The 15,943-nt window shown below is 43.7% G+C and overlaps 1 protein-coding gene across 6 annotated transcripts in view; it reads left to right on the forward strand.

Annotated features, from left to right (window-relative positions):
* adarb2 (adenosine deaminase RNA specific B2 (inactive)) overlaps window positions 1-10,685 on the forward strand; it is a 183,381-nt gene extending 172,696 nt beyond the window's left edge. For 3 of the 6 annotated variants that reach the window (XM_034573134.1, XM_034573138.1, XM_034573139.1), the window contains exons 9-11: window positions 6,157-6,338; window positions 8,626-8,846; window positions 8,942-10,685. In XM_034573134.1, the coding sequence (XP_034429025.1) occupies window positions 6,157-6,338; window positions 8,626-8,802 (359 nt within the window). In that variant the 3' untranslated portion in view covers window positions 8,803-8,846; window positions 8,942-10,685. The remainder of the gene's footprint in view (window positions 1-6,156; window positions 6,339-8,625; window positions 8,847-8,941) is intronic. The other 3 variants (XM_034573135.1, XM_034573136.1, XM_034573137.1) reach the window with 3 other exon arrangements.
* Window positions 10,686-15,943: the final 5,258 nt, after the last annotated feature.

The raw sequence follows: 15,943 nt of genomic DNA on the forward strand, positions 1-15,943 counted from the left end.
AACATTTTCATGTATTTATGTGTAAAATCTTATTGACTTAAATTGAATGGTTCTGTTCAAAAGTGAGTTGCAGAAAAACAAGGTTATTTTGAAATACACGATAAATCATAGTGTATTCATTCAAAAGTGTTTAAACTCACCTGTATTAAGTATTATACGACTTTCAGGAGGTTTAAAATCCTACTTTAGCTACTTTTCTGCCAACTTAAGGACACATTATGTGTTTTCTATTCTCAACCCGCCTTTGAACACACTTCTCTGTGTGTTCAGTGTTTTTCGGGATGGGGTATCCCATGTAGAGATCCTCCACCACATGTGTGCAGTATCTATTTTCAGACATGTATTTTCATAGAAACGTCAGCCCCCAGACCGAGTGAATCACAAGCCGTCACGCATGCAACGCCCACCTCCCCCCCCCCCACACACACACGCGCGCCTAACAATCCCGTGTACCCCCGCCTCGCCGCACTGACAGTGTGGCAGCGAGACAAGCAACAGCTAAGAAGTCGTCTGGTGTGTCTGCACGCAGGGCTCCACTGAGACCCCAGGCTTCTGTTTGTAGCGGAGATGAATGCTGGGAGAGGATCTGAATGACACCCAACTTGTAGGAACTGCATCAGCCATCACTTCAGATCTAGGCCAGTCGGAGAAGCTGAGTGACAGAGGCGCACAGAGATGTAGGGCACATTTGGTTGCTGGGGATCATTGATAAGAACAAAGAGTGTGACAGTCGCATACAAGGGAACACATTACATCCTGTCAAATGCACACAATGGGACAAAACTAAATCTTACACCTTCTCCTTTTTTGTCAGCTTTCGAGAATACTTCTTGAAGGGCACGGGAACTCTTTGCGTTGCAGGGCTCTGCTCCGGGTAATTGGCTGCCATGAGGATGAATATTTTGTGAGGACTGGCCTCATCAAGATTGATAATTGTGCCGAATCGTCCTCTGGTGATGATAGCTGTGATGAATTTATCACAGAATCCCTCGACCACGGCCTCGGCAACATTTCTCATGATTTGTTCAATGGCTTTTTGAATGGAGTCATTTGACTTGATGGAGGTTTTAGTTTCAGATTTTACAAGCTGCAGTTCATATCTCAAGAATCGTGGTCTGGTATGATATTGTTAATCAATTATACTTATTTATAGTATTTAGTTATTCACTGTAACTAATATCAACCTCAGTACAAGGGTTGTTTAATGACTATATAGCTGAACTCCAGATCATCGCCTGACTGAGCCCATGTAAGAATACAGCAGGATTCACCACGAGCGAGTGGGCACGTTGATGATGTTTCTAAAACGTGATATAGACACAAAACTAAAAAAACGAAAAGAATTTAATTATCTCAGGAAGAAGAAGCAGAAGAAGAACGTACATGTCGAGAGAGCTTTTGTTGCTTTTGTTGTCATTGTGTAGAAAACAAAACCATGTGATCTGAGGGCCTGAATTTATACGTTACATCCTGCCTCCTGCCTCCTGCCTCCTGCCTTCTGCACCCCCCCCCCCCCCCCCCCCCCCCCACGCCTGACCGCTCCGGAGATTTCTGTGTTTTTGTAAATGCGTCTGAGCGGAGATTTTTTTTTTTCGTATGAGAAAAAGTCAACATTTCTATGATGTAGCTTTGAAAGTGATCAGTACAATCTTAAAATCCATTCTGAAACGGACAGGAAGCCAATGGAGAGAAGCAAGGATGCTGTTGATTTAATGTCAAAACCAGTAAGAAGCCCAGCTAATGCATTCTGAACTTGTTGGAGTAGTGGGCTCACTTGGACATTATCCCGAGTTTTTACCAGGGGGGGTGGCAGGAAAGCTCTGGAGAAAGTCCAGAGCCTCTCACTCGGACATTTGAGTTCTCATTTACTTCAGATTATTTTAGATTATCCGTGGTTCAGTGCATGTCTGAAAGTGTCAAACGTTATTTGTGTTTGATTGTCGCAGACGTGCCCTCACGACATCGTCTTTACTCAAAACAGGCGTAACCTCCTCTGTCGCCAGCGAACACACTGCCCTCTTCCCTTCTCTCTGTGATTCGGTCCCAAACTGTCAGATCGTTGCACCTGCACCGCCTTGAGTAGCAACAGTCTATTGAAGGGTAGAGGGGGGGGGGGGGGGGGGGGGGGGGACGATGGACAGCGAGTGGAGATGGCCCTACACCAAATCAATGTAATCACAGCCCTTATCAGACAGCCATTCAATCTGAAGGGAGCGCGGGAGGAGAGGGAGAGAGAGGCTGAGGGGAGGGAGACAGCAAGGATGGAGAGGAAATAAAGAAAAAGAGAGAGCTCCGCTTGCATTCAGATGTCTGAGTGCAGATCTGCCACCACCTCCTCCTCCTCCATCCTTTCATCGGCGCTGATGAGCTCCTTGGCCATTGTGTGTCCAGGGTTATTTAAAAAAGCAACACCCCTGGAGGAAATTCCCGTGAAGCTGCGTTGGAGGCACCGCTCTTATCGCGCGCCGGCCAAAGCAGCTCTACCTGAAACCCCCAAGGGCTAAAACACATTGACGGGCCGATGTGTCCTCTGCGCTCGTCCTGCTGTTTGCTTTCTATGGAGCGTGAGCAGAAACTGTGGCGAGGCTTTGTCATTTTTTCAGATAAGAGGAATCAGAACAACAGTAGATAAAATAAACATTAGTAATCTCCGCTCACCACCAGTTTGGCTGCTGGTGGAGTACGAATGCTCGTTCCACTGCTCCACCCTGCTGCCATTCCACATATTCAAAGTTGAGATAGGGATTTATTTAGCATGAGCATGAAGTTGGAGCAGGATTTCCATCAGTGGTGTAATGGAAAAAGTAATCACATTACTGTCACATGTGACTAAAGCCATTTTCAGACATGAACTCCGGAAAATGCCCAGAAATTTGTGTCTGGACATTTTGCGCAGTTTGCGTTTCACATATGAAAAACACTGGAGGAGATGTTCCTGGTCAGAACATCTTCGTGTATGGCTCCTCTTTTTCATTCTAAGATATTTGGGGGGTTTTCAGTTTTGTGTCTGTTGTGATTCGAAACGTCGTCAACAGGTCCCTTCGCTCACTTTGAATTTCCAACGCACAGTTTGAGTGTCTCCAAACGCTTTTTGGAATATGTTTCCAGGTTAGTAGTTGGCTGGTCCCAAGTGGAGATGAGATCAACAATCAACTGTTGAATGGGGTTCATGGCAGCTCTGTGGAGGGATGAGCATAGCGTCTTCATCTGCCAGGTTCTTCTTGGGTGACCTCTCCACCTGTGATACATCGACTTTAGGCACAAGAACAGTCTAGTCTCCATCAAAAATCGTTTTTGATGTCACCATTGATGTACAGCCCCTCCGGATAGTTTGATGAAAATGTCCGGAGCTAAGTGCACGTTTGAATGCAGGTTAAGTCTCAGGGCGTTTAACTGGAGCATGTGTTGTGTGAGTGAGTCCCCATCGTTAGGGCTGACTGGTGAAGTACTGGCCCTTACACGACTGTTAGAGCGGTTTCAGGAATTTGAACCAACAACCTTTTCTTATAAACAGATCATTGACCTTGATGCAGACGCTGTAACAACGTAACCTCCCTCCACCGCTCCGTCCTTGCAAGACACACTTCAAACAAAGCATGCTGAACTCCAGTGATGCAGGATAGATGCAGTGTGTACACAGACACACACAGGCTGTGCTGCATCGTGGCTCCACAGCAGCCTCAGATATTAAGCCGCGGGTCCTCTCACTGTAAAGCTGTGAATCCCTAATTCTGCCTCTTCCACGTCCGCCTGCCAAACACCACCCCGAAGAGAAATTGATCAAGTCTTCAATGAGGGAAAAATCAAATTGGCTATTACAGAAACAGAGGAGTCAAGTCCATTGAATGGATGAAATGAGCCATGAATGGAGCAGGAGAAAAGAGAGAAGGCAGGATGGATTGGGGGGGGGGGGGTCTTTTGTTCAAAGAGGTGCGTTTGCACAAGAGAGGAGAGATGGGTAATAAGAGACTTGGAGGATTGTTACCGTGGCAGGCAATTCATCCCGGCTCCGAGGTGCTGCGGAAAAGGAAGAGCGAGTTAGGACGGGTAAAATGAGTGTGGCATGAGGGGAGATGATCTGCAGGCATGTACTGTGGTATTGTACACCAGGTATTGTACTCTAACAAGCTGTCTGTCAGGCAGCGAGATCAGAAGCAGCTGTTGTTCACCCGTCGCACAGAAATCTGTCGGCTGATTCTCTGTGAAGCCTCCTGATATAACAAATAACTGGGTTGGAAGTCGAGGTGAAATCCGAGACAGCGCTTCCTTCCCCGAGACAGTTTTACAGATTCCGGGTGGATTTAGTGTTCGAGCAGCACTTAGCTGTCACACTTTGTTAGCGCCGATGCTACACGAGGAGCTTGTCTGTGGCAGTGTGACTCATCGTGCGCCCAACGTTTCTACCTCTGTAGTATTTTCAGCAATAAGGAAAAAAAACAAGCACGTCTGTGGCAAAGCATGAGTTGAAATGTTAATGCATGAGGTCAAAGGTCAAACTTTACCTGCAAACAGGTGAGCAATTTGCTTTCTGTAATTTTCTTTTTTTATATAAGTATTTATTATAATTATTGCATGTGGCTATTGGTTTTGGAAAAGTTTTTTGGAAACTTGCAAAAGGGCTTCATCTAAATAAATTCTAATAGAAATACTAAAACAATTCATCAAGCTAATTTAAAGGAAACATATGTTTGTGTCTTCACTCGTTCAACAAGTCGCAGACAGCAAAGGCATGAGTCACGTGGTTTAAATGGCTTCAGCAGTGCAGGTAACCATGAATGAACACGTGTATCCTGCTCTTACCTTTCTATGCAGTGCCGGATCTAGGATGTTTCTTAATCAGGGGCCCAAAGGGGCCACATTTCACACAGAGGGGCCATCGTATGTCCAACATCCATTGAGTCATTCACTGTTTACTGTGAGCTCTGTAGCTTTGAGAAAAGCCACACATCTTATTTTGAAAATTGTAACTTGCACATTGTGTTCTTAAGAAAAGATTAGAAAATAACAATTCCTCACAAATTGGTGGCACTTCAGCGGCCAATCAGATTTCAGCTGGGGCCAGCTGCAGCTCTTAATGACGCCAACTGACTCTCAGCAAAACAAGTGAATAAGCATTATTTTCCCCAAATTATCAAAACTTTTCCTTTAATTTTCGGAAGTGCAAATTCATTTATGTTGAATCATAAAAACATTTTACAACCTTTTTACAGCCAACCAAACTGGACCAGCTAAATTTAGCCTTGCAACGACACATACATCCTGATCAATATTCATAGTGCCCGTAAAAATTAATGTATGATAAATAAAAGTATATGCCTCTTCACCACTGCCGGAAACACTGACACTTGCACCACCACCAGTATGTTGATTAGAATGAGTCTCCTGCTTCAGATTGTACAGTCAGAGGTTTTTAAGGCCTGAAACTCTGAATCAGAACTTCTTACCCAGAACAGGCTGGAAAACTGCTTCCTATGAAACAGCTATGCCTCTTGGATATTTTTGCCCTGAGCCCTTGTTCATTTTGCACCTCTGCCAACACCTGTGATTTGGAACAGATCCTGTAGTTCCGATTTTCCTCTACCTCTGTCTTTCGTTCTCTCCCCCCCCCCCCCCACTGATGACGCTGTGTTCTTTGACAGGGAGGCCACTTATTTCAGAGAGGGCAGGACTGAGAGGTGGACAGTCCAGTGTAGGGGAGAGTTGATCTCTGTGACTGTAGAAAATATTTACAGCGCACAGAGCAGCCACCACTCAAACACTGTTAACTGCAGGGACACGAGGACCCACACAGCGGCAGGAGCACGTTGCTCATGTGCTCGATAGACCTCCTGTTCCCTCCCTCCCTCTCTGAGGGTGTATCAAAGGCTCATATAAACAGCCCTGCAGTTTCAGGCCCAGGTTGACTTGGCTTTTTGCAGCGCTGCAAAACTTTATGTCTGCCATTAGCCTCAGGGAGCGAGCGAAGGGTGGAGGAAGGTTAAACGAAACAGCAAAGCGGAGGTTTGAAAAGAAAAACACATGGTTTCACATTTTTCACTCAGATTGTCACAAATGAATCACACTCACATCAAATGTTTTGAATTTAGAGGAAAACCTCGACAGCAGTGAAACAACCCACGTAACGTCATTCTCTCTGCCGTGTTGTCGTCCCCGCAGGGCTGAGCAGTGCCGAGTACCAGCAGCCAGGGAAGGCCTCGTGCGTGAGCGTCAACTGGACGCTGGGCGACACGCAGCTGGAGGTGGTCAGCACCGCCACGGGACGGAGACGGGAATCAGGGACACCCTCGCGTCTCTGCAAGCACGCCCTGTTCACGCGCTGGAGCAGGCTGTACCGCAAGGTGAGCGCAAACCTTCACATCAGAGCAGGGTGGAGTAGATTAAATTTACCAGAAGAGAAAGTAGACTTGAAACCAACAACTTCTGGTTAGTGGCTTGAGTTGTGTTTGAGGCAGCTGTAAAATACAAACACAGGAGATGGAGCTTTTCTAGACGTGCATGAGCATGAAACACTCTCAGCTTAATCATCAGGACAAAAACTTTAGTTTTTTCAACTCTGCGCAGAAAAAACAAACACAAAGAGGAGTCACCAAGAACTCACAAGGAGCATTTGGGTTTTTAGAAACCTGATAAAACCACAAACTGAGTAAAAACATAAACTTATCATCATAACAGTGTTGAATTATCCAGGTTCCTATGCTGTAGAATCAGTTTGTTCCAACGAATTTGACACAATGTGTTCCAACATATTCGCATATATCCCCACATGCATGGTACAAAGTCGACAAACAGCGCCACCTCTGTCCGTTACTTCGCCATTTACGATGCAGAACCCAAAACTCTGCTAGCGTCTCCCATTTTCCCTGCAAACCAACGAAACAGTACTGCCTGCTGACGGAGTTCAAGCTGAGAGTGATCGCCCTCTGCTGGATCAGGAAACAAACTAGGCTAATGTGCTTCAAATTCAAAAGGGTGATTAGGGTCCAACGTGAACTTTCCCCCGTGTTCGAATGATGTTTGAATTTTGAAGTAAGAGCGACATCCCTATCGAAGAGTATGGATGGAATAATGTCAATAAATAGAAATGTGTAGTCGTAAAAATCCTGATAGTCACTCGAATTGAACCGCCAGGGAGAAGAAGTGGGTCTTAAGCAATGATCTAATTATTTCTAGGGTCTGAGCGATTCTAATATGAATATTAATAACTATTATTTTTTAATAATATTATGAATAAGCCGTCTTGATATTAGGGTCACATCTATAGACCAAGTGGCTCCTCACGCTACAGACGGACATTTTCACCTTTGCATTATGATAGAGAAAGCTCCTGGTAACATCAGGGGTGTGGCAGCTCGGTGCAGCTCTTACACCTGTGTGCACGACACCAGGGAACAACAACATGGAACTCAGCCATTGTTACTGTTATTAATTACACTGTTTATTATGACGTATCTGCTTTCGGAAAACAATCCCACAAATTTTAATGTTGATTAAAAACCTTCCGCGTGTGTATTTGTTTTCTTTGGGCGGAAAAATATATTACGATGTACAGTGTGATTGATACGAGCCTAAAGAATAGTGCGATGTTTCTATGAATAAAAGCCTGTTTCATCATCTGCACTCGCTCCCCTGCTGGAAAACACAAGGTATTACTCAGCTGTTGAAAAGAACAATATGCAAACGAATGCCAGTAATCATGTGCACACACACTCACACACACACACACACACACACACACACACACACACACACACACACACACACACACACACACACACACACACACACTGGGTCATGCGGAAACATTAACTATAGAGGTCCGTGCCAGCCTCCACTCAGTCAGACACGTGTATTGAAATCAGCCGCAGAGCTCTGTGGCTGCAGGTGAACGCTCTGTAGAGGATTCGTGGCTTTTCCTCTCCGCCGTAGATAAATTTGTCGCCCGGTAACATCTGCTGTCCATGCGGCTTATCAAAACCTGGCAGATCGGATCTTTTTAACGGCGGCACGCGGGCACTTTCATTTTCCATTCTGAAACTTTATGTAACCGACACTGCCTGCGTCGCCAAATGGCGGCCGTTAAAGCATAATGACTGTGAAACCATAATTATTTGGAGAAGTACTCGAGGAGGCCCCCGCCCTAAGTGCTCCCCGTGCGCTGTATATAAGGGCCACGCAAGAGCAGTCGCACTAATCTCCAAAAGAAACTTTCGCTCTCCCTCCCTCACTCTTTCTCTCTCACTCTCTCCGCCCCCCCTCACCCGTCCCCCCACTGAACTTCATTGTTTCCCCCTCGCGACAATAGGAACGCACAGAAAAGCACAGAGAATGTTCAATTGCTTGTGAAATTTAAATGGGGAGATTACACAGCTGTTGAAGCCCCCCTCCACCACCACCACCTTCCCCACCCACCCGAATGCATTTGTGCCGGCTCATTCGTTTTGTTTTGCTCTCCCTCCCTCCCCCACCACGAAACCTTTAGCTCCACGTGCCCCGGCTTTATTCCTCTTTTTGTTTTTCCCTCCCCAACTTCTTTTTTCTCTGTGTCGCTTTTATCTGACACCCAGTTTCTCCCTCTCTCTCTTTTCTCCTCTTATGTTCTTCTCCCGGTCGTTCGCCCGCCATCAGTTGGGGATCCACGTGTCCGGCTCGGCGGACCACCAGCTCCTGTACTGCGAGGCAAAGATGGCGGCGCGCCCCTATCAGACAGTGAAGCAGCAGTGGTTCAGATCTCTGCAGGAAACGGGCCTCGGCACCTGGGTGAAGAAACCGCCTGAGCAGGAACAGTTCCTGCTGGCAGTCTGAGGAAGTGTGTGTGTGTGTGTGTGTGTGTGTGTGTGTGTGTGTGTGTGTGTGTGTGTGTGTGTGTGTGTGTGTGTGTGTGTGTGTGTGTGTGTGTGTGTGTGTGTGTGTGTGTGCGAGAGAGAGAGAGAGAGAGAGAGAGAGAGAGAGAGAGAGAGAGAAGAAGTGTTTGTTTAACCTTTATTTTTTTAGAGTAAGATGACTCTGTGCTCCTCACCGACATCCTGTTTCACAACCTTCATACCCGGAAGTTTCAACCCTTAAACATCAACGCCATCCCCACCGTCATTCACCTGCATCGAGAGGAAGGTCGGCGGCACCGGGCCGAAAAAGAAAAAGGGACCAACAATAATCGTTTAGACCCACGAACGCACACATTTAAGCAAACACACCTAAATACCCCACCTCTCTGTCCGTCAGGGAAGGGTGGGGTAACCTTGAGCGGAATGAAAGACAGCCGCTATCTTGTCATCAGCTATTTCCGGGCCCCAAGGCTCCCGCTGAGGAGCGGAGCCACGGGGGAGAGAGAGAGAAAAGAGAAAGAGTGAGAGAGAGAGAGAGAGAGAGAGAGAGAGAAAGAGAGAGGGGTCTACGTCCAATTACCAGCCCTGTCAGGGTGACGGCTGATAGAGGAAGAGGAAGGAAAAAGAGAGAGTGAGAATAAGAGACCTGCTTCAGACCTCCTCACCTTCCCCTCTCTGTCTCTCTCTCTCGCTCTCTCTCTCTCTCTCATTTCTATTTCTTTCTTCTTCTCCGACTCACCCCTTGACTCCCGACTTCCCCCTCCTTTTGTCTCCCTCCTTTGCCCTCTCTCCATTTTCTTCCTACCTCCATCTATTTCCCTCGCCTCCTCTTTGTCGCTCTCTCTCCCGCCTTTCAAGCGACGGATTTCAACATGACACGACGACAGGTTAATACACCCTCTTTTTTTTTTTACCCCGCCCCCGCTCTCACCCCACTGGGCAGAGAGGAGGAAAAGAAACGTGGTGAGGTACGTAAACACGGCCATTACACCTCGCCTAAGTACAAATGGAGGTGGTGGCGGTGAAGATGGCGGAGGTGTATTTCCTTGTTTTCCCTCTCTGTTTATCTCTGCTCCCTCTTTGTCTCTTGACCTCAGCCCGTCCTGTTCTCTTTCTCCAAACACCTGAATCACCAATAAGAGCGAGTTCGGGTTGTGACTCATTAGCGAGGCCTCGTTGACCTCATCGACTCGCGCTCCCTCGCCGTGTCACGACCGCCCTGAGCCGATAACAGTCGAGGTGGCGTGCAACTTTGCTCAGCACCTAGGTCGACTTGAGGGGTTTTATTTTGAAATGCCATTTTCCCAACATGTAGGAGTTATTAGATTCTGAACGTGACTCTGGATCCGTGTAGATTTGTACCTCGCACTCATTTTTGCGTATTTCTCGATGTAAACATACAACCCAGCTAAATGTTTGTATTCATTATGATCATGACTTGTGTGGTTGTGTCACTGCTGATTTCTCTTGAAGGTATTGAAAGTGAATAGAAGGCGTCACCAGCACGGCTCAGTCAGTGGTGAAATCCAAATAGTGAGAGTGACATCTAGTGGTGCACTTCTGTCGTGTTGTGGTTTTCCTCTCCTGCCCCTGCTGATGCTGGGAACTTCACGAACTCCAGTGAGGAAACAGTCGAACTCTCATTCTGAGAAATAAGCTCTTCAGTGGAGGGAGGATTTTTACAGACAAAGCATTGAACTGAGAATCTGACCCACGTGTGACCCGCTTCTGGTTTATTCGTAATTTGTTCTTTCTTTGGAAAATAAATGGCCAATCAGTGTTAATCAATTCAAAAAGGTGTGAATTAGATTTTTTTTTTTTTTTTTAAAGCCCCTGAAAATCCAATTTCAAATTTTGAGTATTACTTCCTATTATTAGATATTATTAGATATCCTATAAATATATATAGATATATTAGATATTATTAGATATTAGATCAAATTTGCTTCATAAAATTTGTTGGGAGTTTAACTGGGTGGGCTGCTGTTTGACCAGATTCTGTCCTGACTCTTTTATATATTTTAACATGAGGCCCCCCAGTTAAACCAGTACCAAGAGCATACAGAACATTTTTATGTTAAATATCCAAAACATTTAAAACGTAATAATATTTCGTCCTTATCGCTGTTAGCAAGACTTTCCCCTTCAGTTGCATTTCTATGTGTCATGATGTCCGACATGTCATTTTAGGGGCTTTTCCATGTTGACATATACAGTTCTGGAAGATGTTGTCTTTTTCTGTCATGAAATTGGAAAACTGTAAAGATACCGTGTGATAAGAAACCCACCACAGAGACCATTTAGTACTCCTGTGCTAGAATACTATTGGTTTTCTGTGAACAAGTTTGTTTTATTTCATTAAATACAATTTAAAAGAAATAGCCTACACAATATAATTAAATTCCCAGTATAAATTTAAATTACAAAACAATATAAATTAAAGTAAATGAATGTTTGAATGAGAGACTTTGACAATGGACCACAGGACAAGAATATTACTTTACTGCATTAGTTAATATTGAACTGTTAGAATGTCTGGTTCTTTGTTTAAAGCTGAATCCTGGTCTGTGAGCATCACAACAGTGTTTAAGTGTCTGTCATCATCCATAACCTCAGACATGACATCGTTCGTCCACATGCAGCATCACCATGACTCCGATTCTAAAAACAGATTTACAGATTTATTTTGAGAGATATAGAATATAAGGCATGTCTGAATGGCAATATTGTATCTATGAGTGTACATATGTAAAATGTATAAAAGTTCTTGACAAAGATGTGGAAGAGATCTTAAAATGTCTAATTATGATGTAAATTAAAGTATATGAGGAATTGCTGCTACGGTCTGTAAATTGCACTTCAGTAACAAATACATTGTGAATGTTTGTACTGTATATGTGAATAAAACCACAAAATCTTGTAATTTTATCTTGTCTTGCCAGTTTTTTTTTTTTTTGAAATTCATGTTTAAAATGTGTTATTTTATCGGCCCTCATAATAAATGGCATTGGGCCATCTCAGGCCTGCCAGCTTCAGGATCACCTTCCTATAGGCAGCACTGGCCCTCGGGAGCATCCAGACAAATATTAAAGAGGCCTCCCTCCTCCTGCCTGTCCCGGGGGAAATCCACCGGGGAAGTGGTTATCTCTGTTAGACTCGGTGGCAGGTGTCATACACACCAGCCACCAAATTAGCCTGGAGGAAGAATGAAGTGAGGAAGAAGAGGAGCGGGGAGTTTCGAGGTATATGCCTCCACGGCACCCCCCCCCCCCCCTCTTCCCCCTGAGGCCGTTGAGTCAGCTGTGTGCACCACAGAAAACATGGTACTTCACAATTTGTTCCGGTGGCTGGTCACAAGGCAGCTAGCTGTAATCCATTGGACAGAGTGAACCTCCGTAGACAATTCTCACTAACACGACTATTACTACTATAGTTCCATGATTTACTGTGCTATGACGTTTCTAGGACTTAATGTACTGTGACACTTTTTCACTTACTATACTCCCACATAGTTTTTACTTACTGCATTATGACAATGTTGTGACTTAATGTTCTATGACTTTTTCATGAAAGACTATACCATGACATATTTTATGACTTACCACAGTATAAGCTATAATATACAATATGATATTTTGTTGTTTTTGATGCCGAACAGGACTATGACATTTTGATATGGTTTTGGACCCAACTCTACACTATGGCTTGCTTATCATACTTTAGACGACATACTATACTCTGGCATTTTGATTATATTCCAGGCGACAAACCATAATATAATGTTTTTGAGTTTTTGAATGCCTTACTGTACAAGGACATGTTTATGCTGTTTTTGACAACTTTTTTAATTTTGATGCAGAAAAAACACAAAAAATACTATGACAATTTAATCTTATTTTGGACGACAAACTGAGCTATGATATATTTATCATATTTTAGACATCATACTATACTTTGGCATTTTTACCATGTTTTGGATGACATACTGAACAATGGCATTTTTTTCATATTTTGGACAGTAAGCCATGTGTAAAATAAAGCTTAATAGGCCTTGGTATCTAAATTAGGACATTAGGTGCAGGGTCTTGACATCCGGTGATGATCCTCAGGTCCTCAGCAACGCACCTGCAAAGTCTGAAGTCAATCGGATGAACAGTCAAACGATGGACAGACCGAGATTTCTGGATTTACTTGTATAATATTGACTGTGCAGGGAAGTATTTATAAAACTGTTTCTAAGGTTCTAGCTGAAGATGCACCGACCTTTTTGACCGTCCTGAGGATGCAAAAGAAACAATGTACAAGTTACAAATACAACTTTGAGATACTTATTTCAGTTTCTAATCCACTACACTTCGGAGGGAGTTGTTGTAGGTTTTACACCAGAACATTTTATTAACAGCACTGTGGCCCCTTGTGTGTTGTTTCAGCCACTTGACACATTTCAGATATTCATGAGCTGTTGGCACTTCCACCAAAGAGCGAGTTCCCCTTTAAACCTGCGATATAAAGCGGAGCGGTGTTTGAGTCCCGACGAGTCCATCCTTGGCTCTTTAGCTGCTAAATGCTGCACCATGTTCACCAGCTGCTCTCCAACTGTGTCCGTCTGCCGCTTGCTGCTGAGCAGGTCGTAGAACCTGCATTAGTTGTACAATTTGTTGTCCGGCCAGGTAAAAAAAAATTGGTGATTTGCTCCATTATTATGATAAATATATCAGATTAAAGCCCCTTTAAATAACTGTGTAAAGGCTTTAACAGATTGAATTATTGATTAGCTCTCAAAAACAGCAGGACTGGAGAAAATGAATACAGATTTGTGTAGCGGAGCTGTGTTCTTCTTCTGTCCTACTCCATTAATCATCTCATTAGCCCACACATTTACCTTGTGACCTTTTGGAGGAGACCGGGAACCACTGTGCTGAACATCAATATAACTGTGGTTAACTCCACATCGACCAGAACCATTTTATTTATAATAACTTTTAATATTTCAAAGAAATGTTGTGTTCTTTAAGAAATTGCACTTTTAGCTGAATACAGCTGAACAGCTCTTATGGAGGCTTGTCTGTATCTTTAGTTTTTTTTGCCCTAAACCAAATTTCCTTTGGGATTAATACAATTGCATTGTATTGTATTGTATTGCATTACCAGCTACAAACGTAAAATCCTATTCAAACATCAATACATGAGAAGTAGACTGTTAAGGCAGTTAAGCAATTTTTATGCAGCAATTACTTTTACTACTTGTGCTAATTCCATTTCTCTGATAAATAATAATTATGCACTTATACTTAAGTACTTTTCAATGCAGAACCTTTACTTGTAAATGCTCTCTAGTATTCCTCCTTTACATTAAAGATCTGAATACTTCTTCCATCACTGCAATGCAGTTGTTAGCTGAGAAGTTTTACTTATAGTGAACATTACAAGTAGTTTAGCACACATATCCTCATGGTTTACATGATGTAGCTCTTGCTGGAGTAAATATAGAATTAAACATCAGTCTACTTGAACAACTTTAACCTTCACTCGATATGACAAACTGAAAATCAGCAGAGCATTCACTTAACACGTCAGAGTAGGGACAGAAAGGGTGTAAATAACAGCAATGGTGGTCGTTTAGCTGCTGTTGTTCATTTCACGTGCGCTTTTCCTGCTCAGTCTTAATTACCTGCTGTCACAACACCTCATAGGAACCTGGTTCAGGCATTAAAGCGTCAATGGAATAGCAGCTACCTAGAGGTGTCAGCATGTCTACTGTATGTGTGTAGCTGCCATATAGCTTCCTTTATGCCGCAGGACTGTTTAGCAAAGAAACTTCACACTGACTAAAAATATCAAGCGTCTAATCAGCCTATGGTAAAATAACAAAACTCCTGCTGCTCGGCACAAATGTTTGTACACCTCATGCTCCTGCTGCCACTAGGGGTCATTATTCATTTACATCCCGATGAATAACGTGTGACTTTCAAAATGATGCATATCTCTCTGAAGTGAATAGGAGACGAGAGAGGGGGGGGGGGTGTTAATTAAGACGAAGGAGACACGAGAGACTGCAAAAAGGAAATCACACGTTTTTATTGGAAAGTGTCAGAGAGCACGTACCCGTCACAATAAAGTATGCAAAGTAGATCACATAATGAAGTTTGAGGTGAATATGACTCATTACAATGAAGTGAAGTCTATCCATTTTTTTTTTTTACCCTTCCAATCCGACACACGATAATTTAATGTATCACTCCAAAATCATATTTCCTCCGAGTTAGAATTCATATGTGGGGCGCAAATTATACCTTGCCTTTCTACCTGCAGATTAAAATGACACCGATAGCAGTGGGCGCTGGAGTTCCCTGCATGAAAGAGGAGTGAAAATCCTATCTGCACTGTGCAGCGGAACACAATTAGTTATTCAACAAGCGTTTGGGGAAGTGCATTGATGCTCAGATGGATACGGCTAATGCATACATTTTCAAGGTATTTCTATAACTTTATTACATTTTTAGGTTCATGCTACTTAAAGAAAAAAATCCATTCCAGCTCTATTGTTGGCAGAAAGTTGTGAATAGTGGTCTGAAGCGGTCTACACCGCGTTGTCTTTCCGGGATTTACAGCACTGAAACATCCGAGGATGAAAAAAAAACTACAGCATGACTTCATGTTTAGGATATTGCACATGTGTAACAGGTAAAGTTTCTGTGAATTTCAGGTCAAACATCAAGGAGCTGGGTTATTGCTTCTGCTTCGGGATCAAAACAGACAGAGAGGCTTCATCTACAGCTAACGGTGAGAGAGGTCGTACAAGGCTGAGGGTTCGATGCAAAGTGTCAACACCATAACTTGATATTGACGTTACCGAAGCGCAGAAATGTCCACGAAGCAACAAATTCACTCATTAAAAGACACGATACAGCGAGACGGGCTCTGAGTTGGCAATAGGTATTTTATTCAAGAGAGTGTTCTTTAGGAACAGGACTTACTGTATTCATTTCACGTTCAGATTTTGTAACGCTGTCACTTCGAACCCTGCGCTCACACTCAGATCTGCTCTACTTGTGCTTAGTTTTCCTGCACTCCAGCTTCGGCTCTTCTCCTCATGCTATTTTTTTTTCATAGTTGTTTGC

This window comes from Hippoglossus hippoglossus, chromosome 20 (genome assembly GCF_009819705.1).
Source record: "Hippoglossus hippoglossus isolate fHipHip1 chromosome 20, fHipHip1.pri, whole genome shotgun sequence".
Classification (NCBI taxonomy): domain Eukaryota; kingdom Metazoa; phylum Chordata; class Actinopteri; order Pleuronectiformes; family Pleuronectidae; genus Hippoglossus; species Hippoglossus hippoglossus.